The sequence below is a fragment of the Barbus barbus genome (assembly GCF_936440315.1).
Source record: "Barbus barbus genome assembly, chromosome: 44".
NCBI lineage: Eukaryota > Metazoa > Chordata > Actinopteri > Cypriniformes > Cyprinidae > Barbus > Barbus barbus.
This window is the reverse complement of record NC_136722.1, coordinates 11,787,732-11,811,471: the sequence shown is the minus strand read 5'-3', so window position 1 is coordinate 11,811,471 and position 23,740 is coordinate 11,787,732. Positions and strand designations below refer to the sequence as shown.

The 23,740-nt window shown below is 36.7% G+C and overlaps 3 protein-coding genes across 5 annotated transcripts in view; 2 read left to right on the top strand and 1 right to left on the bottom strand.

Moving 5' to 3' along the window:
* The window catches only part of LOC306863353 (rotatin-like), a gene marked incomplete at its 5' end in the record, with an annotated part of 65,548 nt that extends 57,215 nt beyond the window's left edge, over positions 1 to 8,333 (top strand). The window contains 6 exon segments of the mRNA XM_079406629.1: positions 686 to 812; positions 4,934 to 5,142; positions 5,359 to 5,635; positions 7,566 to 7,669; positions 7,911 to 7,980; positions 8,114 to 8,333. Coding sequence (XP_079262755.1) covers positions 686 to 812; positions 4,934 to 5,142; positions 5,359 to 5,635; positions 7,566 to 7,669; positions 7,911 to 7,980; positions 8,114 to 8,196 — 870 coding nt within the window. The 3' untranslated portion in view covers positions 8,197 to 8,333.
* LOC306863357 (docking protein 6) overlaps positions 1 to 23,740 on the bottom strand; it is a 102,953-nt gene that overhangs the window by 1,145 nt on the left and 78,068 nt on the right. For 2 of the 3 annotated variants that reach the window (XM_079406638.1, XM_079406641.1), the window contains one exon: positions 20,124 to 22,112. The exons of the other annotated variant lie outside the window; for it this stretch is intronic. In XM_079406638.1, the coding sequence (XP_079262764.1) occupies positions 21,970 to 22,112 (143 nt within the window). In that variant the 3' untranslated portion in view covers positions 20,124 to 21,969. Of the gene's footprint in view, positions 1 to 20,123; positions 22,113 to 23,740 lie in introns of those variants that run through there. 3 annotated transcript variants of the gene reach the window in all.
* On the top strand, positions 8,618 to 20,487 carry LOC306863356 (CD226 antigen-like). The gene is made up of 6 exons (XM_079406637.1): positions 8,618 to 8,769; positions 9,883 to 10,209; positions 10,369 to 10,728; positions 11,674 to 11,770; positions 15,378 to 15,432; positions 16,505 to 20,487. The coding sequence occupies exons 1-6, from the start codon at positions 8,703 to 8,705 to the stop codon at positions 16,634 to 16,636; spliced, it is 1,038 nt and encodes a 345-aa protein (XP_079262763.1). The 5' UTR covers positions 8,618 to 8,702; the 3' UTR covers positions 16,637 to 20,487.

Below are 23,740 nucleotides of genomic sequence, written 5' to 3'. Positions count from 1 at the left end.
AAGCAGTTTAACATAATAACGCAACATAACAAAATGTGGAAAAAAATGAGGGGTATGAAGACTTTCTATAGGTACTGTGTGTATGTAAAGTCATAGCAAAGATTATTCAGACCCCAGATATAATTTTTTAAATTGTTTTACTAGTGGGTGCAGGACACTATAGTCTCATTTATGTAAGTGAGGATAGCAAAATAAAGTAAACTGTGCCACATTATACCCAAAACTTCTTCATACAGTGGACTACCAGTAAAATTGCTAAAAATTTGGGACCAAAAATTTCATTTGACACTTTATCCTGACCATATTTTGTTACATACCTTTCTTTCAAAGTTATCTGACGTTATCAAGATGAATTTCTTCTGACACAGTTTAACTTTTGAGGTCTTGTCATATTTTATTACCATCTTCTAAACTATAGCGAATAAACTGTGACAATGGGACAAATGTTGAAGGTGTCCGAATAAATTTTGGTTTGACTGTATGTATGTGTACTATATATATAGTTAAAAAAAATGTAGCATTAATTTTTGTAGCATGAATTAATTTAGAAACATAATTCATTTTGAGATTTTCTAGATAATATTCAGATGTTGGCAAAGGTAATCTAAATGTAAAAAGAGGAAATATGAGCATGAACACTTAAATATGCAGTATTGACTGACACCGCCAAGTTCTGTCTCAACAGGCTGTGGCTACAGAGCTGCGTCTGGCAGCGGTGCTGATGGCACTGTGGCCCTGGTTCCTGCTCTACGATCTCACCATGACAGCAGCCCTGGAACTGCTCTGTGTCTACACGGCTAACTGCACACTGGGTCAGTCTTCTGAGTAGTGGAGGAACGAGAGCGAGAAAGGAGGAATGACAGAGTAAAAGAGGATTAGAAAGCGAGAGACGGTGCTGAGATAATGTATGAGCTTTGTGCTCACTGTAACCGTCTTATGAGTCATGTTGCGGTACAGTAAGTGCCATTGTGTACTAAATGCAAGGCTGACATGAGCCCGACAGCTACAGAAGGGATTGTGTCATAGTCAAAGCGTGCTGCCAGATTACTGGAAACTGGGATGGAGCATTTGTGTTAAGGGGGGAGGTACTTCAGGTGTAAATGATTACTTTGTCTGAATTGAGCTATTTTGCAGCATATATATATATATATATTAATCAGCCACAACATTGAAGGGATAGTTCACCCCAAAATGAAAATTCTGTCATTAATTACTCACCCTCATGTTGTTTCAAATGCGTAAGATCTTCGTTCATCTTTGGAACACAAATTAAAGGAGAACTATTATGCCCCTTTTTACAGTATACAAGTCTCCCAGTGTCCCCAGAATGTGTCTGCGAAGTTTCAACTCAAAATACTCCACAGATAATAATGTATTATATCTTTTTTAAAATGCTTGTTTTGAGTGGAAGCACTCTGTTCATGCATGTCTCTTTAAATGCAAATGAGCTGCTGTTCCCCGCCCCCCTTTTCAGAATAGGGCTGTGCCTTTACAGCTCGTTCCTCAGATACTCTGTTAAAAAAAACATCTGTTTGGTTTTAATTACCATATATTGCACTGAAATCATGCATTTTAAACCATATTAGTTTAAACTTCTGATATACGGTTTTCTGAGTGCACACATCCGAAGCACACGCACAGAAAGCGGCTGTCATTCGGCATGTGAGTACTAAACGAAGTTCTCTTTCATGTCTTATTGCGCTTAAACTGTCAGTGCACTCAAATTTATGTTAAAAACACACGAGTTACAAAAACAGTCGGTTATGTCTGTGAAGGTAAACAGCTGGGAAAGAAATTGTAAGTTTATATTAGATCTGTGTAGCAGCAGCATAATATACAGTAAATAAATCTATAAATCCTCCACTATCTTGTATCCTCTGAGGCTGGGACTCTAAATGGTGTTCTGTGCTTGTCAGTCCAGCCAAAGACAGAACAGTTAGCATGCTTTGCTCAAATTTTCGCCATGGAGTTAGAACTGGTACACCGTTGTCGCTTGCGAAAACACAATTATGCTGGAATTATACGGTAGTATTCTCGTACCTTCAAAAAATTTAGGTTGAACCACTGATTTCATTTTTCCACTATTTTAATGATATACTTACCTTTCTGGGCCTTGAACGTGTCAGTTGCATTGCTTTCTATGCAGGGTCAGAACGCTCTTGGATTTCATAAAAAATATATTAATTTGGGTTCCAAAGATAAACAAAGGTCTTACGGGTTTGGAATGACATGAGGGCGAGTAATAAATGACATTTTTATTTTTGGGTGCACTATCCCTTTAAAACCACCTGCCTAATATTCTGTAGGTCCCCCTCGCACTGCAAAAACAGCTCTGGTGCGCCGAGGCATGGACTCCACAAGACCTCTGAATGTGTCCTGTGGTATATGGCACCAAGACATAAGCAGCCGATCCTTTAAGTCTCCATGGATCTGATTTATTTGTCAAGCACATCCCATAGATGTTCAATTGGATTGAGATCTGGGCAAGCTGGAGGCCAAGGCAACACCTTGAACTCTTTGTCATGTACCTCAAACCATTCCTGAACTATTTCTGCAGTGTTTCAGGGTGCATTAGGCCGTTGTCATTAGGGAACACTGTTGCCATGAAGTCTGTGGTCTGCAACAATCTTTAAATAGGTTGTACTTATCAGAGTATTTCTGATGGCCATTTGCCCATTGCAGGTGCTTTCGCTGGTGGATAGGGGTCATTATGGCTACTCTGACCGCTCTGAAACTACAGAGCAAACGGTGATGCACTTTCTATCATGGTAATACTGGAAATATCTTGCAGTTTCCAAACATTCAAAAGTAGCAAGAGATCTATAAACATTTAAAATAATTATTTGTATTGCTTCTCAAAGTTGAAACGCAAATTTTGATCGTCTTTTCTTCCTTGCTTCTCAAATGAGAAAAATCTTAGGGTGGGATTTGATTTTCTCTATCGGGAAATTATTGGTTCGTTGTCGTTTGCGGCGACCTCCTGTGAGTGGCAGGTTGCTGAAGGGGAGGAATTATTGTCCTGCCCTCGCACCAGTGCACATGAATTAAATAAATAAATAAATACTGTGCACAGATAAATAAATAATAAACACTACAGCATTTAATAAAAAAATATCAATTTTGATTTCATGGTGTCTTGAAGTGAAATTGATCTAATTATCTAATAGGTTTTTGAAATCTAAGACATCCCTTTCTTATAAATTTTACAGAAAAAAAGTTTTTAAAAAATCAGAATGTTATGTGGAACGACTGCTTTGTGTGTGTGTGTGTGTGTGTGTGTGTGTGTGCGTGTTTGTTTGAGGGAGACAGTTACACATGAAAGCATTTGCATGTGTTTCTGTGTGTGTGGGAGAGAGAGAGAGAGTGTTGAACATGAAAAGGTCTGTTGGTAAATGTGTTTACTTGAACACAATGATTGCTCTGTGTCATATCTGAGCTCATGGAAAGTTGTGCTTTGAGACAGGATGTGGCTTCACACCTGTGAAGAGCCAGCAGCGCATGGGTGTATGTCAGTCTGTACATATATATGTGTGTGTGTGTGGGTGCGCTTTTGTTTTTGCCTATGTGTGCATTTGGGCTGTCACTATGGTTTACTAGGCTACAATAGCATATTGTCATGTGTGGTGTTTCTCAAGGTCTGTGTTAACAGCAGGTGATGTTGAAAGTTCATGAGGCTGGTTCTTCAATTATGGAATCAGCCCTCCAGCACATTTTCCTCAACATCGTATTCTGTCCTGTGTCACTTTTATTATATAATTCACTAACCTGCAACACACAACCCTCATTCTTTCATCTGGCCGATTAATATTGGATTTCTTCGGCAAGCAAAACCCTGCTGAGGTCTCTGAATAATCCAGCATCATGTTAAATGATTCACCTGCAGTCTTGCTGTTCTTCAAAATGCATCTGTCTGCTTACCTAGAAGTAAGACATTTAGTTTTGACACTTGACTAAATGCAGCATTATTAAACCAGGAGGATTTATATATATATATTTTTTTAATGGAGTTACACGCAGTGGAACAATTCTGTTTCCATTGAGTTTCCACGCTCATTGTTACACAACTGTGCAGTGATATTTTGAGACAAGATGAATAGATTACCAAAAAGAAAAGGCTTGTGTGGTTTTATATCGCTGGCAATGTTTCCAGTAGCACTTGCCGCACCATGGGGAAAAAAGAAAGAAAAAAACATTTATACGTTTGAAATCAATAAGACTTTCGTAGAAATAAAGTCACTTATGTTCACCAAGGCTGTATTCATTTGATCAAAAACACAGTAAAAACTATAATATTATGAAATAATATTTCTATTTAAAATAGCTGTTTTCTATTTTGCTATATTTTATAATGTACTTTATTCCTGTGATGCAAAGCTGAATTTTCAGCAGTCTTCAGTGTCAAATGATCCTTCAGTAATCATTCAAATATTCTGATTTGCTGCTCAAGAAATATTTATTATTATCATTGTTCAATTGTGCTGCTTAATATTTTTGTGGCAACTGTGGTAATTTTTTTTTCTTGATTCTTTAATAAATATAATTTTCTAAAGATCAGCATTTATTGAAAAAATTATATATATAAATATGACTTTTGACCCCAGACTTTTGGACTGTGGTATGTACACATATTCAGTGTATGTGTATACTGTATATACAGTATTTATTAATAATTACTACTATATTAATAATGAGTGATATGTTTGTTTAATGCTACAATAGTTTTGTTATGCAAGGTGTTTGGCCCTATTTCAGGGTTTGGGAGGTGCCCTTCACGGATAAGAAACGCTGATTAACAGTTTTGTTTCCTTAACACTGTGATTTTATCTTTCTGATTTACAGTTGCTTAGTTTCTTGTAACTCTTTGTATACGTTCTAGTTTTTTTCCATAATCAAGTTCTCTCTCTTTTGCTCTGTCTCTGTTGTTCTCTTCCAGCATGCAGTGCTTTATGTAGCAGCAGCAGTGGTAGCTCTGGCACAGTTCAGGCTGTTCTTCCTAAGACTGCGGCCTCAAATTCACTGATGCATGGGGTGATGAAACTGGTCTCCCAAGTTGCCCCTGACAACAGCAGCATCCACAGTCTGGCTTTCTCACTGCTGGCTAACCTGGCCATCTCAAGGGACTGCAAAGGGGTACTGCTGAAGGTAACTCACTGGTTATGTTTAAAGCAAAAAATAATTCAGGGGAGGAAGAAATATAACCCCTCGAGACACTTCAAGCTGTAAATGTAAAGTAAATTTATAACTAAATAATTCTGTTCTCCAGCAAGAAATCCTTTTATGACTCCTTTGGTTGCATATACGCTTTTTTGTTTCATAGAGAAGTGTTAACAAAACCACCGTTCTTGCTGTTTTCCCTAGAGTAACTTCCTGCAGCACTTCCTGTCTCTCCCCATGGCTAAGGCAGGTGGTCGAAGCAGCAGTCCGGCGGCAGAGCCTCTGTTCCTCTGGCTCAAGCTGCTTCTGAACGTGTCATTTGGGGAGGACGGACAGCAGATGATCCTCAGGCTCCGAGGGGCTTTGGAGCTGCTGGTCGGACTGGCCCAGTCCAAACACTCCAGCTCTAATCCCACCATCCTGCTCATTCTCCACAACATCTGCTTCTGCTCCGCTAACAAGCCCAAAGTCTTAGCCAATGGTATGAGCACTGGATTTACATGTTAATGGTTGACCAACATGTTCCTCTTTGAGTGGATAATGCCAATGCCAAGATCTAGGGGATAATTCACCCAAAAAAATGAATATTCTGTCATTAATTAATCATGCTCATGTCGTTCCCAAGCTATAAGGCCTCTGTTCATCTTCGGAACACAAATTAAGATATTTTTGCCCAGAAAGTTAGTGAGGACATTGTTAAAATAGTCCATTTGACATCAGTGGTTCAACCGTAATTTTATGAAGCTACGAGAATACTTTTTGTACACACAGAACGTATGCGTCGTGGTACTGTCGTGAACATTCGGTGGAGACTGTGACACGTAAAAGAAGAAATTGTTGAATAAAGTCTTTTTTTTTTCTTTGTGCACAAAGTATTCTCGTAGCTTCATAACAACGGTTGAACCACTGATGTCACATGGATTATGACCTTGACTTTTTCAGTTGCGTTGCAGTCTATGGAGGGTCAGAGAGTTCTGATTTCATCAAAAATATCTTAATTTGTGTTCCTATGATCGAAGGTCTTACAGGTTTGGAAACAACATGAGGGTGAGTAATTAATGACAGAATGTTTCACTTTTGAGTGAGCTCCCTTTCACAAAATAACCAAATTTCATTTGATTAATTGGCATGGCTAATTTATTTTTCTCCCCAAAAAAATTACTTTTTTTTTTTTTTTTGGTAGGTCTGTGATGTAGATTCTAGTCTTTTAAGATCAATTTGACACTGCAAGTGTAAAAATGATACACCACACCCAGCATTGGTGTCTAGCTACACGCAAACATCGAAATCCGGATATGTCACAACAGCCGCAATGTAGTGATAATACTTTTACACATCAAACCAATGTTTCCGCCCAATTCCTTTTAATGGAAAGTGAAGGAAATAAGATGTTTGTCTTGACATGATGTAAATATGCACATGAAGCAGCGGATACACACTACTAAGAATTTTTTTTTATTATTACTTAAAATAATTGCTATAATAATGATTTTATATACATTGTTATAAAAATATATAATTTTTGAGTGTGTGAGAGAGAGAGTTTTACTAATGTTACATATACAGTGCCTTGCAAAAGTATTCGTACCCCTTAATTTTTTTTCACGTTTTATGTTGCTGCCTTATGTTAAATTACTTTTTTTACACATCAATCTATACACACCATATTGACAAAGCAAAAACAGAATTGTCACAACTTTGTAAATGTATTAAAAATAAAAAAAACTGAAATAAGTACAATGCATAAGTATCCATACCCTTAACTAAATATTTAGCTGAAGCACCTTTACTTTTTTTTTTTTTTTTTATGTGACAAGCTTTGCTCATCAGCATTTAGCTGGCAATTATCTGCCATTTTTCTCCTCAACTCTCAAGCTCTGTCAGGTTGGATGGGGGCAAATGCACATTTTCAGGTTTCTCTAGAAATATTTGATTGGGTTCAAGCTCAGGCTGTGGCTGGGCTACTCAAGGACATTCACAGAGTTGTCTATATGCCACTCTTGCTGTGTGTTTAGGTTCATTGTCCTGTTGAAAGGTAAACCTTCTGCCCATCTGAGGTTCTGAATGCTCTGGAAAAACCTTTTATTAAGACGTGTGTGCCTTTCCCATTCAATTAAATTTGCAAGTGTAGTAACATCTACAAGCAATATGAATGCTCCTGAGCTAAATTTCAACTGTCAGAGATAAGGGTATGTGTACTTATGCAATGGAATCATTTAAGTTTTTTATTTTTAATACATTTGCTTTACCTTTATGGTGTATGGAGTGTAGATTAATGTGGGGAAAAAAGTCATTTAAAGCAGTTTAACATAAGGCAGCAACATAAAACGTGAAAAAAAGAATACTTTCACAAGGCACTGTAAATACATATACATAAATATTACATTTTATCTAAATATTATATATTTCAGATAAAGCTGTTGAGCTGCTAATCTCTTGTTTGGGCAGTAGCTCATCAGAAATACGCACCATGGGAGCTTCTGCGCTTTGGGCTCTGTTGCACAACAATCAGAAGGTAACGTCATTTATTCAATGGCATCTTGTTATTATATAATGACATTATGACAACTTGAATAATGAAATATTGTGGAAAAATATTGAATAGTACTACTAGAGTCAAGCAATAGTTCTTTGGCATCGACGTAGGATTCATGATCCTTTTTATAAACACAAATTACATGCGAGTCTGGCATCTCACACATGTATGATCTGTCTCACCCTTTATCTTCCCATCCTGCATATCTCCTCTTACAAAGGCAAAGGCCACTTTGAAGTGTCCTTCCATCAGACTGAAAGTTGAAGAGGCATACATGTCTGCCAGGAAAGGTGAGAATATATTCAGTTTGATCACTGTAGAGCCTCTCATTTTTACTCTCTGATGGTACTACAGCAGTAGATGCATTAGGAATGGATCTTTCCTGAGAATTTGTGGTAATTGTCTGTTTGTTTGTTCATACAGATGAAGAGCAGACAAGTGACAAACCCCTGAACGTCTATCTTCTGAAGTGCCTGAGAAATCTCTCACATATCTTCAGCTCCTAAGTGCCTCTCTGGTATCATGAAAGTCACCTAATAATGTGAACATTTATTTATGTTTTGTTACAATATGGTATATGTCATTGAGTTTTTGTATATTTTTTTGTTTTGTAGCTAATCAATAAATGAGCTGGTTTTACAGTAGACACCTCTTCATTCTCCAACTGTAAAAAATTATCGCATGCACTGTAAGAAAATATATTTTTGGGTGTACTATCACTTTCTGGATGAATTATATAAGGTCATGATTTTTCCTTTCCTTTGTATTCTTTTTATTTTATCATAGGGGAATTCAAAGATTGGTTTCAAGTCCGCTCTTTCAGTTTTAGGTGAACAAAAAAAAAAAACTGTGGGGTAGAATTCTTGTTTGGTGACCTTAACACCTCCTCTCTAACAGTGTTTATCTGCTGGTTGAGGATGCGATTGCAGAGTCTTGCAGCTGAACACAGAAAGTGCTGTGGTCGACCTCAGTCCTTGTCAATGCTGTATTCATTCTGTCTCAGAGGAGCAAGATGGTGGCAGTACAAAAGGATTACTGGTACTTCTTGGTACTCATGATGCAGCTCTGTTTTCTAAAAGGTAATTTTTTAGCAAAGGTAGAAACTGTTGCTTATATATTGTTCTTAATTTATGTAAATATCAAAGGATGTAAGCATGAATGGTGGTTCTTTAGCATGATAAACAGTGTTACTGTTTACATATGAATTGAATTGACGTTCAGTGCTGATACGGTGAATATAAATCAGATTTATCCTATACATTTTAAAGAAGAAATGGTCTAAAATAACTGATTTTTGATTTGTCATAATCCTTTAAAAAGGAATGAGAATATGTGGTTACATTGAAAGTAACTTTGGTTTTTACTTGTGGTTGTTGGTTGCATCATTTTTGTTAGTTTAGTTCTATAAGGATGCAAAATGCAGTTTAATAACCATTAATGTTTTATAAGGTTCTTCTGCTGCAATTTCAATAAACAATGTGCATGGTGACAGAGAAGCCACACCAGCAATTGTATTTCGGCACATACGCCTTTACTTTTACTTACGAAAAATAAATCCTGGAAATATATTTAATATTTTAAATATTTGTCATGGAATAGTAATTTTGAATTGATACAAATCAGAATGTTTTTATATCTATTTTAGCTATTATTAAATAACTTTCATCAAAGAATCCAGCAAAAAGTATCATGGTTTCCACACAAAAAGACAAAAAAAAAAACAAGCAGAACAACTGTTTTGAAGATCGATTATAAGAAATGTTTCTTGAACAGCTTGGAATCGGCATATCTGAAGGATTTAAGGATCATGTGACACTGAAGACTGGAGTAACGGATGCTAAACAATTCAGCTTTGCGTGATTTTTTTAATTGTAATATTTCACAGTATTGCAGTTTAACTGTTTTTTGTTAAAATAAATGCAGCCTTGTTTAAAAAATATATTTTTTTAATCTTACAGACCCCAATCTTTTGAACAGAGTATTTCTAAAATAATTCATAATTTTTTTTGTGTTAAAAATATTAAATTAATTTAAAAATTCAGCAATAGCAAATGCCCAGTGGAAAACATGTTGGTCAGAAGGTGTACGTGAACCCTGACGTTCTCTGCCAGCGTCTTTAGATGATTTAGTTTTTTCTTTGTGTCTGTTTTTATCTCTGTCTGATTTTCCACACTTCTGTAATGGTCTTCCAGGCTCCGTTCAGATGAAAGCCTCAAAATCAAAAGTCACGCTGCAAGAAGGAATGGTATTGGACTGCCTGTGTCCGTGGACTGGCCAGCTCATTATGGTCTCTTGGACTAAAAAGTCTCTTTCACAACCTGTAGCTATTTACCATCCTCAGTATGGCTCCAACTATGAGCCATCATATGACGGCAGAGTGTCCTTTCTGAAATCCACCGCGATGGACGGCAGCATTTCCATAATGAATGTCACTGAGGGCGACATCGGCCAGTATCATTGCTCTCTGCAGACTTATCCTCAGGGTTCATGGACCAAAGACGCATTTGTCGAAAAAGCAGGTGAATTATATTTCACCATGTCACATTTTCCAACATTACAGACAAAGACCCAACAGGTTTAAACCTGAATTGTGATTCCAAAGTATACAGTAAGAATGGCTAACTAGGTTCATACTCATATTGTATATCATATAGACTTATACTCCTTTTTTTGTCTAGCAATCACCACCAACTTCTCTATTCAACCGGACACTAAGTTGGTGGCCGCAGAGAACGACAACCTGACCATTACGTGTAACCTAGTCCACAACGGTGAGGTTTACCAAGTAAGCATTGAGAAGCTGGACGCTGAGGTGGGCGGTAGTAATATTATAGCAACATGTCAGATGCTAGAAGATGGCGTGGAGCTGAGTGAGTTCAACACTAGAGGACAACTGAACTGCAGTGATGCTATGGAGGTCAGTCTACATCTCACCAACATTGTCAAAGAAGATGGAGGACTCTACCGCTGCAACTTTAGCACAGACACCGGTGTCCGGTCCACCACAATCCTGCTGACCACTCCTGCTCCTGCTCAAGGTAGGACAAGGGTTGAACTATCTGTTTATTTACAGCAGAGGCACCCAAACTGTTCTCTACAAGGACCAAAAATCATTATGCATTGCATAATTTTTGTTGCTATTTTCCCCCTCTTGTGATCTGGCATGGTGGGCAAAATCAAAGGTCATCACGGACCAACTTTGGCCTGCAGATCCTGCTTTGGACATTCTGATTTTCATGTTCTTTTGTCCACATTTCCTCAAATAATTTGGGGGGCGAATTAATGATAATAATAATAATAATTGAATTGCCTTTTATAAAAAAACAGCAAGAACAAGTCATTGATACCAGGTGGACCCTGGGCCCTTTGTTGAGAACCGCTGTCATACTAAAATGTACTTTTACCATTTTTTTTTTTTTCAACTCAAAATATGAGATTGAAAGTCCTGAAAAACGTTAATGTCATGTAATATCATGTCATAAAGATTTTTTTATCCTCTTTTTTTCACCTTTTTGTGGCCAAAAAATCCATAGTCAGTAGTTGTAGCAATTTATGAAGCACAGAAATCACTTTCAAAACAATGCTATTTTATTTAGGTCATTGTACCTGTAATAACGGACTGAACCAGGGTAAATGTCACCGTACTTGATACATTTATTTTTATTTTTTCCTGAACCTATGACCAACAAACATGCAAAATACATCGCTTAGGCTAACATACAAGATTTATATAAGAAGCATGGAAAATCAAGAAATGAAATAATTTTATTGAGAAAAATTGCCCTATGCCATTTTGTCTTCAAGGTTCTTAATTTTGATTCTGTATCTATTTTTTTGAAGAACTTGTTAAGCCAAAATACTGAAACACTCAAGTTACACCACTGTCCTGCTGCAGCTCAGATCATAAATGTTTTTTCCTTACATTTGGATAATTAAATATTTGATTTAGCTGAAGTTTAATGCCTGTTTATCCCTTATTTCAGATTTTATGGGTCTTCATCACATGCTGTATGTGTATATTGGAGGAGGGCTGGTTGGTGTCGCTATTCTGATGATTTTATCACTGACGTGGCTGAACAGGTGTGTCATATTTAGGGTTGGGTACCGAACTCGGTACTTTTAAGGGTATCGACCGAATTGCGTCGGTACTACCGAGTACCGATTCACATTAAATCATTCGGTACCATATTTTGGTATCTGAGAACGCATTTGGGCGCATACGAGAGAGAGAGACCCTGTGACATGATGTCACCCCTTGAACTCTTTAAAACACAACACACAGGGTAAACCGAAATGTTCTGAAGTGTGTTTACATTTGTAGGGTCAACCGCGGACAGAAACTGAATTTACTCTATAGAGAATGGGAATCTACGTCACGCCGCGTTTGATTCCGTCATGTTTTAGGTCACGCTCAGGAGCGCAGTGTAAACACACGCAAATCACCACAGAAAAAAGCCGACCATTTACTATTAATATTTTTTGAAAACCATCTTACATACTCTTAGAATGAAATGGACTAATATGTAAATCTCTTTAAATAATAAAAAAAAAAAAAAAAAGTTTGTCTGAGAGGCTGCAAATATTCATTATTCGGTCTCCTTCACTACAGTGGTACTGATATAGGCTAACTGCTAAAACACTTTGGTTAGAGCAGAAAAACCATGCCTATTTTTGAATATATAGCTAGATCTTAGTGGATCGTTTAGCATTGTTATACATCACAATTGCCCAGTAATCTGCTCAGAGTAAAGAATTGAGCCATTATAGAGGTAACAGAACTTACTGTAAACTGCTTTGAATCGATGTGTATTGTGGATGCTATGCAAATAATGAACCAAGTCTGTTAGAGATGCCGAACAATGATGCAAGCGATCAAATAAATGAATGAATGAAACGTAATCCTTACAAACAAGTGGCCGAAATCAAAGAGCTGCCACAGGTAATATTTCCATATATGATTTTGTTTTATTTGTAGTGTGAGGGCTTACAGTTGAATGCAAATCACTGTATTACATCTACAGAGATCAATTATTAAGCCATATCTTATTTGAGTTATTTGAGTATTTTCATCCGAGTTCCGTAGTGAATCTAAACATTTCATAGGCTATTATTTTATGTTTATGTGATTCAAATTAAGATTGCGTTGGAATGATTAATGCTTACTGTATCAACATAGCGTTAATCAAAAGCAGAGGTATTTCATGCGGACATCGATAAGGGTTATGGCATCTATTAATGTCTGCAGGAAATAGCTGCTTTTTCAGCTTTCTAAGGCTGAAAAAATCTCATTTTTCACACCGGCCGTGCAAAGGGCTATAAATGATGTAAAGTGAGCTTTAACCATTCCAACGCGATCTTAAGTAAAAAAATATATATATATAGAAACATTAAATAATATCAACGTCTATATTCACTATATTATCCAGTCTCCGCGGTAGCCCCCGTGACCTAAATTCCCAGAATGCATTGCCGCTGTGAAAACACATTCCCAGACTCTATAGCGCGGAATGCAACGGAATTCATAAATTTTTGGATTAATAGAAGAAGGTCTGTCACTTAATTCGAATCACAATATGAACTTGTGTATGCGGATATTAAAACGCAAAAAGATGGTTTAAATATTAATCCTGCATGTTCCGATAGTTGAACTTCTTTCAATGGAAAGTAGCTAAAGCCAGGTTGAAAAGTCGCTAAATTATGTCATACGCTAATTAGCATATTCATGACGTCATCACGTCATAATGCCTTTTACATATGTTGGTCTCTGTGCTCACATACTGTATTTTAATGCAGCCAAATTCTCAATAACACTGTTTTCATTTATATATTTTACTGTTTCTGTTGTCAGACAACAGAATAAATATGAAATAGTGACATAAACGCGGCCCTTTAAGACTAACTAGCTCTCCCTTCCAAACCGTTAATGTGCACAAAAATCCTGATTTATAATTGAGTCGTCGTCTGATCAAATCAAATAATACACACAAGATAAGACAAAGACAATTCCTGTGCTGTGATTTTGGCTATATTTGCTTGTAAAATTAGAGAAGCAACATAATATCTATTTTAACTGAACACTCCTCTCGCTGAACAGAGTAGATGCAGAGAAAGAGGTGCTTTGCGCAGTACCTAAGATCACAGAGCTCGCTAAGGTTTGTCCAAAAAGTCGTTAGATTTGTCGCTAGTCGCTTTTTTGGAAAAAAGTCGCTAAGTTGGCAACACTGCAATCATATCATACTGTACACACAGAAACTTCCCGGCAACCTGTCAAAATAAAAGTGTGGTTTAACATAGAACAGAAATATATTACTCTTGTATTTCTTTTGTATAGAATAATGTACTACTTTATATATTCAATTTACTGACAAATTTAAATAAAACAATTAAATAATAAAAATAATTACAACCACATTAACCACTTAATTGTAGAAAAAATACAATTATTATTAAAACTTTTTTAAAGGAATATTCACACAATTTTTCTACAATGTATTCATTTTGACAATTTTGTTTGCCAAAAACTAAAAGGGTTTCATTTTCATTTGATTAAAAATAAATAATGGTTTCATGCCTTCATTTGATTATCAGAAAAAATCAAAATAATTTCTAGAAGAAGAAAAAAAATTGTAGGGCCTTATTGTTCAAAATGTTGAAATTGAGAGTTTTCGACTTAATTTTTCAATGAAATAAATGTTTTTGTTATTAGACAGAGAGTAAAGTACCGTTGGGTACCGATACCAGTACCGTATCGGTTCAAATGAGAACGGTAGCCAACCCTAGTCATATTACTGTATTATTCATTCATAAATGCCCAGCAGATTTTTACAGTGGCCCAGTAGTGCACAACACATGAAAACGAAATTAGCACAACACAATGGAAAAAAGCCACAACAGCGAAATTAGCACAACACAATGGAAACCAGGCGCAACACAACAAAATCAGCACAACAAAACGGAAACAAGTCACAATACAACTGAAACAAGCCGCAACACAACAAAAGTAGCACAACACAAGAGAAACAAGCCACAACAGCGAAATTAGCATAACACAATGGAAACAAGCCGCAACTCAACAAAATTAGCACAATGAAACAGAAACAAGCCGCAACACACAGAAATAAGCACAACACAACTAAATTAGTCCTATGCGTTGAGTTGTGGTGATTTTGCGGTGTTTTGGTAATTTTGTAGTGTTGTGGAGATTCCGTTGTGTTGTGCAGTACTGGGCCACCGTAGTTTTTACACTTGAGGTTCAAATCAGTTGAGTACTCAAGTAAGGATGTCTTGTTGTTATAGGACGTGCTTGTCCAGATATTAACAGCAAAACCCATTGTTTCCAGATTTTATGTGGAAATCGTGAGGGCTAACAACTAAAAACAGACTTGTGTTCTGTGCTTCTTGTGACTGAATTTGGATTGACGGTTGAAGGACAATGCATTTCCCATAGCTTTCATTAGATATGAAGTTATAAGCATCTGGTTTGTCTGTTAAAAGGTCTCTCAGATAATTGGCTGTGAAATCCCATCCCATCCAACACACTTACTAAGTTTTATACTGAGTGTGCCGTTTGTTATTTTGCAGCGAAGCGAGGTTATCTCTATACTGCAGTGTTTGCTTTCCTGCTCCTTAATAAAATGTCTGTCATCTAGAGTAAACCATCACTCAATTTCTAAACTGGTTTTCACAGGATGAAAAGAAAGAGAGAGGAGTACGGAATCAAACTGCACCCTGCCAAAAGACAGGTAAATATGTCAATCAGTTTGCTCCGCACAGCTGATTTGTTGCTGTATGAATTGTTCATGACCATATTACACCACAAAATTGAGTTACATTTTTATTTATTTTTTGGCGCACTGTGACTTACTGTGGTTGCATTACTCCTCCAAAATTGTAGTGTGGTTAAAAACCCTCTTTTTAATCATATAATAATGCAGTAATGAATAATCTGGTTCATACTGAAGTTATATTTATTAAAATCAACAAATGCAATTCAGAGCAGCAAATGCTGCAGTAAATACTTATTTACAACAATTATACAGTTGAAAACAATTATATGTTTTTAACATTTACATTAGTATTTTAACAGTATTATATCATTCTAATAATATTTTCATTATTTTTATTTTGTATGTGTTATTTTGATATATAATGTATACATTTAGATTGTATTCTTATAATATTTTACTATAATATTATTAATCATATTTTATACATACGTATAAATAAAATATAATAACCAGTTTAATAGTATAATAACCTGTCTTTAGCTTTAATTTACTGTTATTTCAGTTTTAGTAATTTATTCTAACTTATTTTATTTTAATTACAATTTTTCATCTAATATTTTTTTTTTATTCATTCATTCTTTCATTTATTTATTTATTTATTTATTTTTTTCATTTAAGGTTTTAGTTTTAGTTGATAACACTGAAAACAACCTGGACATATTTCATGAAATTCACTCTGCTGTATAATATATATAAACATTCAGCCATATTTCATTGTTGGGATTAACACAATGTATCATTAATAATAATGTTGTACATATGTCTGCTTCAAAAATGCAAAGCCAATATAGCGCTCATATCCACTTCCAATCGCTCTCTCCTGAATCCATTTTTACTTTACACAATATAGTTTAGATAAATTCTGCATTTGATATTTTCCATTATAATGTTTATTATATTGTATTGAACAGTGGTGTCATGTCTTTGCTTAACTGCTACTAAAGTCCCTTAACACTACTGTTGTGCAGTAGGTCTAATGCTAATTTTTCATTCATAACTCACTCTGAATGCTTTCTTTCTGTGGCAGCGTAACACATATGACCATGGCTGTGTCTATGACAGGATGAAAAAGGGGACCAGAAGTGGGACAAGAGATAAAGATATATATGTTAACTTTCACATAGTGAGAGCTCATGAAAAACACAAACAAAAGAGATGAGATATACTACCCTTCTACAGAGCTAAAACCTAAAAATTGGAACTAGTTGAAAATTAGCTGTAGCCGAACAGCAGAAATCATAAAACACAAACCAAACGCCAGTGCCAAGAAATGCTTTTGCAACTGAATACTAATGGATGGATCGGAGGAGAAATTCCTAATGCAGAAGAATAATGGAGCCATGCATATAATTTGTCATTTGATGAACCACTACCACCATCATCGTCATCTTCATCATTACATTAACCATTCGAGCCTGACCCTGAACCCACATTACATGACATGTCTTTGCATAATGGTACTGGATGTTGGCTGCTCATGACCACATTGGGGAAAATGTCCTCTCTGCTCCTCAGTGAAGTCGGTTTGACAGATAATCTTCTTAAGAAGCTTTCTGGACTGTATCAAAGCCAGATATAAGCCAAGCACGGTCACTGGGAGCAGACGCCGAAGCAACACTTTACTTTGAGTGACTCTAATTATCAAATGATTGGACCTCAGAGAGCTTTTGAGTGGATGAATCTTCTCAAAATCACATCCTTGTCTCGTGTCTCAGTTTGAGTCCGAATGCTTTCTCTCCGCAGAAATGGAAGTACCAGCCTCACGAATGAAAATGAAAAGGAGGATGGCTCCATTACTTAGGTGAACTGACAATGCTCAGCTTACAGGTGGAATATTATTTGTTTGTGATACGACTTTAAATGATTAAACTCATTCAAGAGTTCAGATGTGATGTTTGAGCACAGAGCACTTAACATGTACAGGAATAAAATGAATCACATTTTGATGCATCTACAAATCAAAAATTTGGCTTGATAGGATTTGGCCTCATGACACTGTATTATGCCTTTATGATGTTGTTGATGTATGTTCTTTAAGACTCATATAAAGAAATTAACATTTAATGTTGACTTTTTGCTTTTCTTTTTTATATACTCATGTAAGTAACATGAACAACTCTTAAAGGAAAAAATACATTACATCTAAAGTTTGGGATCAAAGTACATTAAATATACATTAAGTACATTACATTTAAGATTTATATTTCAAATTAATGTGGTTATTTTAAACTTTCTTAAGGGGAAAGTTCACCCAAAAATCAAAATTCTGTCATTATTTACTCACCCTCATGTCGTTCCAAAGCGTAAGACCTTCGTTCATCTTCGGAACACAAATTAAGATATTTTTGATGCATTCCGAGAGCTCTCTGACCCTGCATAGACAGCAAGGATCCTTCCACGAGTAAGACTCAGAAACATAGCAAGGAGATCGTTAAAATAATCCATGTGACATCAGTGGTTCAACCGTAATTTTACGACGCTATGAGAATACTTTTTGTGTGCAAAGAAAACAAAAATACCGACTTTATTCAACAATTCGTCTCCTCCGTGTCACCCAATAGCGCCATTTTGGAGAGTATCACATACGTAAACAAGATTTGCTGTTCTGTGTCAGCAGCACTGTGCACGGATACACTTTTTTATGTTGTTTACGCTTTGATCTGAACATAACTTATCTGCGTACATACGTTGCATACGTTGTTTAAAGGGATACTTCACCCCAAAATGCAAATTTTGTCATTGATCACTTACCCCCATGTCGTTCCAAACCCGTAAAAGCTTCGTTCGTCTTCGGAACACAATTTAAGAGATTTTGGATGAAAACCGGGAGGTTTGTGACTGTCCCATTGACTGCATAGTAAATTACACTGTCAAGGTCCATAAAAGTGTGAAAAGCATCGTCAGAATAGTACAGAAAGAAAATCTAAATAACGACATTTATTCAACAGTTAGTCTCTTCTCTGTCTCTCTGTGTCAGTGTAACGCCATTCTGTATTTTTGATCAAATAACTGCTGCCTTACTACGCATTATATACAGGTCCTTCTCAAAAAATTAGCATATTGTGATAAAGTTCATTATTTTCTGTAATGTACTGATAAACATTAGACTTTCATATATTTTAGATTCATTACACACAACTGAAGTAGTTCAAGCCTTTTATTGTTTTAATATTGATGATTTTGGCATACAGCTCATGAAAACCCAAAATTCCTATCTCAAAAAATTAGCATATCATGAAAAGGTTCTCTAAACGAGCTATTAACCTAATCATCTGAATCAACTAATTAACTCTAAACACCTGCAAAAGATTCCTGAGGCTTTTAAAAACTCCCAGCCTGGTTCATTACTCAAAACCGCAATCATGGGTAAGACTGCCGACCTGACTGCTGTCCAGAAGGCCATCATTGACACCCTCAAGCAAGAGGGTAAGACACAGAAAGACATTTCTGAACGAATAGGCTGTTCCCAGAGTGCTGTATCAAGGCACCTCAGTGGGAAGGAAAAAGTGTGGCAGAAAACGCAGCACAACGAGAAGAGGTGACCGGACCCTGAGGAAGATTGTGGAGAAGGACCGATTCCAGACCTTGGGGGACCTGCGGAAGCAGTGGACTGAGTCTGGAGTAGAAACATCCAGAGCCACCGTGTACAGGCGTGTGCAGGAAATGGGCTACAGGTGCCGCATTCCCCAGGTCAAGCCACTTTTGAACCAGAAACAGCGGCAGAAGCGCCTGACCTGGGCTACAGAGAAGCAGCACTGGACTGTTGCTCAGTGGTCCAAAGTACTTTTTTCGGATGAAAGCAAATTTTGCATGTCATTCGGAAATCAAGGTGCCAGAGTCTGGAGGAAGACTGGGGAGAGGGAAATGCCAAAATGCCTGAAGTCCAGTGTCAAGTACCCACAGTCAGTGATGCTGGTGTTGGTCCACTGTGTTTTATCAAGGGCAGGGTCAATGCAGCTAGCTATCAGGAGATTTTGGAGCACTTCATGCTTCCATCTGCTGAAAAGCTTTATGGAGATGAAGATTTCATTTTTCAGCACGACCTGGCACCTGCTCACAGTGCCAAAACCACTGGTAAATGGTTTACTGACCATGGTATTACTGTGCTCAATTGGCCTGCCAACTCTCCTGACCTGAACCCCATAGAGAATCTGTGGGATATTGTGAAGAGAAAGTTGAGAGACGCAAGACCCAACACTCTGGATGAGCTTAAGGCCGCTATCGAAGCATCCTGGGCCTTCATAACACCTTAGCAGTGCCACAGGCTGATTGCCTCCATGCCACGCCGCATTGAAGCAGTCATTTCTGCAAAAGGATTCCCGACCAAGTATTGAGTGCATAACTGAACATAATGGCCATTTTTTTATTGGTCGGATGAAATATGCTAATTTTTTGAGATAGGAATTTTGGGTTTTCATGAGCTGTATGCCAAAATCATCAATATTAAAACAATAAAAGGCTTGAACTACTTCAGTTGTGTTGTAATGAATCTAAAATATATGAAAGTCTAATGTTTATCAGTACATTACAGAAAATAATTAACTTTATCACAATATGCTAATTTTTTGAGAAGGACCTGTACATACATATTCATTTTTGGTGAATTATTTCTTTGTCACAGATGCATATACTGTATTCAGCAGTTTCTATAAAGTCCATTCAGTTTATTTTACTCAGTAAACATTGACATATATCCACACAGGACAAAATTCTACTTAATGCCATAAAATAAAACATGGATTAAAAAAAAACAACATAACAGTTACAAATAAGCGTACACACACACAAACTGAAACCTATGTAAATGCTTTAACACAACCCGAAAGACATTATACAAGAAATGATTCCTGAAAAAGCCCAAAGGGAATTCCCATGTAATTTTTCCATGTAATGTAATGGCAAAATTTGGAATATTATGGATTAAAACACAGTGTTTGACCAAATATCCCTTAGAAATCTCCTCAGAAAAGGGCATTCCCTTTTTAAAAGACATTTTAAATGAACAATGCACATTGCAAAAAAAAAAAAAAAACAGAGGTTAATTCACATTCAAGTTCTACTAAACGCTGACTAGAATGAATTCGGAGTAAATAATTACATGTGGAAAAGGGGGGGGGGGGGGATTTTTCCCTGTGCTTCTCAAACCTTTAGCTCCACATCCAGAGTCATGACATGATCATTTGTGTTGTTATTCTGGCTGAAACAGGTTTTCTAGCACAATTAGACAAAACATCAACAGTCAGGTATTTTATGGTCGAGTAAATCTGAATTGATTGTCGCACTGAATGCATTATTGTTTCTGTGCACACTTCTATCATCCACTATCTTTGCAAGACCATTTGAACCTTTGAAACCCATTCAGTAGAGTTCTTGGGAAAGAATGTTCCTGTGCAGGGAGAGAATAGACATTTTGTTCTGCTTTTAGACAAATGCAGTGTCAACGTATAAACGTAATTCAGTTATAAACATGTTGGATGGCTAGCAGAATGCTAATTTAATCAGCGTTCTGGCCAGAGTCTCAGTCTAGCAGAGTCTGAAGGCACTTCTTCTGCTGTGTGAGAAGATTCAGATTAACCGAACCTCTCGTCCAGTGTGTAGACACATTTCAGAAATTAATTTCACATAAAATAAGGGGGAAAAGATTAAATGGAATAGTTCGTCCAAAAATGTAAAAAATAATTTTTCATAATCCAAACCTGGGATGTGTTTCCCAAAGCAACTATAGTGGCAAGTTCCATCATTACCAATAGAGTTCAATGGAACTTGCAAACATAGTCTGAATGATTAATTTACTACGAGGGCTAACTGTTTTTGTGAACTAGATCAACTGATTGATTGTATGGATTCAGAATTGAGTATTGTGGACACTTTTATGATAAATTACAATGCTTTTGATGGAAACGTGCATCCAGCAGTCTTCAAAATGTCTTCTATTGTGTTCCACAGAAGAAAGCAAGTCATACCAGTTTGGAAAGTGAACAGAATTGACATTTTTGGGTGAACTATACCTTTAAAAGTATACAATTTCCCCATTTCCCACATTGCACGCATCTACAGACATGGCTGCACATATTTGAAACCCAAAGCAAATGACAAAAGTGCAAAACAAGCTCTAATTTAAAAGTGCAGGGTGCTAAAACACAAACAGATTATTTGTTTGACAGAATCTATTCTGATTGGCATTACAACGACAGACAAAAATGCAAGAACCTTGTGGTGTTAAGCGCTACAGCGCATTCATATTTACAGTAGGCTAAATCTGAAAAATAACTGCAGAAAGTCCATTTGTCTTAAACTACACAAGGACAAAGTTTGTGGTACAACTTTTTGGCATTTTGACGTACAAAAAGAGGCTCCTAGAGTCATACACACTGTTCTACAAATAATTATTAAGTCATACATATACATACATATATAGAGAGAGTTCATACTGTACATGTGTCTATTATGAGCTTCCCAAAGCTTTGGAATGTCCGTGAGTCGTGGCTTTCGTCAAGCCGTGACCGTGCAGTCCCTGTCGCAGCCGCTAGAGGCCGCTGTCGCTCGCTCCTGGCTCCGTTCCTCCTCCGTCTGCTCAGAAAGGAAGCTTTGAAACGTCTGCGCTCGCGGAATGAGCGTCATCGTCAAGCTCGTCCCTTGAAAGAGCCAAAGATATAACATAACGCGTGTTATCGACACGATACCGATTCCAAAAGACATTCGAGTAAAGATAATAAGAAGTGTACAGCAAAACACATCTCTGCGCATCGATTAACTTGCGCTTCTGAATGCAGCATTGATCGCATTAGTGCATTAATACCACATCGTTCCTCAAACAAGACGGAAAAAAAGATCTTGGCAACTCTCCACCTATCAGTGTTTGGCAGGAGAGGAAGATGGCTTTTTTTTGTGTGATCAATTATGGATGAGGAGGAGTAGAATATCCAGAAGCACACAAAACTTGTTTCTTAACAATCCCAAGCCCATATATAGAGCACTGCCTCAAACAAATACAAGCTCAATAACACAGACTTTATTTAGAATCCAGAGCCGCTTCTGAGAAACGTACAGGTATTGCAGACTGTAACTTGTTACAGGTGGGTGGGTTAGTTTGGATGAACTGTTTCTTTCTTTCTTTTTGAAAAACCAATGTATTTTTGAGCATGCTGAATCCTGCGCCAGCTCTCTGCCCCCAATTCGCATACTATCTGTCCTAATAATAATTAGTGCGTCCCAAATCATAGTGTTTTGAGAATAGTAGGCTATGCCAAAAGAGCATACTATTTCCAGTACATTTATGCTTCTCAGATATACCTATCGTTTCATTTATTAATAATATAGAATACTTTTTATATAGTAGTAAATGCATGTTATAGATCTTATCTTATCTTGCTTGATGCATGAGAGTTTCATTGAGTTATAGGCTACAGGGGTGGATTAAACAATTTTATTCAGAGGCCTAAACTGAGCAATAATATGCAGATATAGGAGGGTGAACCAACTCTGGTAAAGCTAAAAGCAGCCAAATAACTACACACATCAAAAACTCGTCTTTTTAGGCAAGTACCAGACATAATAAAATGTTTAATGGAACTTAATTTGTATTTAACATGATTACAATTTAATTAAAACATTAAAAATTGATAATTATATAATGTTTCCTTTCCACAGTTATTCAAGCGGCTAATAAAAAAAAAAAAAAAAAAAAATATATATATATATATATATATATATATATATATATAATTAAAGTGTCGTCATTAACTTTTATCTATGGCGAGTTTAAGCACTCTAAAAAAACAACAACAAAAAAAAAAAACAGAAACTATCGTTATAATCACTGAGGCGGGCTACACTGTGAAATCATTATCTTACTTTGTATGAACATCCGCGCTTCTGATGACAGAATTTGCAAGAGTCCGGAATTCATTCAGCGAACTCACGTGCACTCAACAAAACTGATGGGTTTCAGCGCTGACTCATCTGAACGCCTGTGCCACTGCTGAGGCACTATTGAGCCTTCAGCTCGTCTGGATTGTTGGATCGACTGGTTCTCATCTTTCTCTTGAAAATATCCCATAGATTCCATATGGGGTTCAGGTCAGGCATGTTGGCTGGCCAATCAAGCACAGTAATATCATGGTCATCAAAGCACTTGGAAGTGGTTTTGGCACTGTGGGCAGGTGCTAAAGTCCTGCTGGAAAAGCAAATCAGTATCTCCATAAAGCTTGTCAGCAGATGGAAGCATAAAGTGCTCCAAAATCTCCTGGTAGATGGCTACATT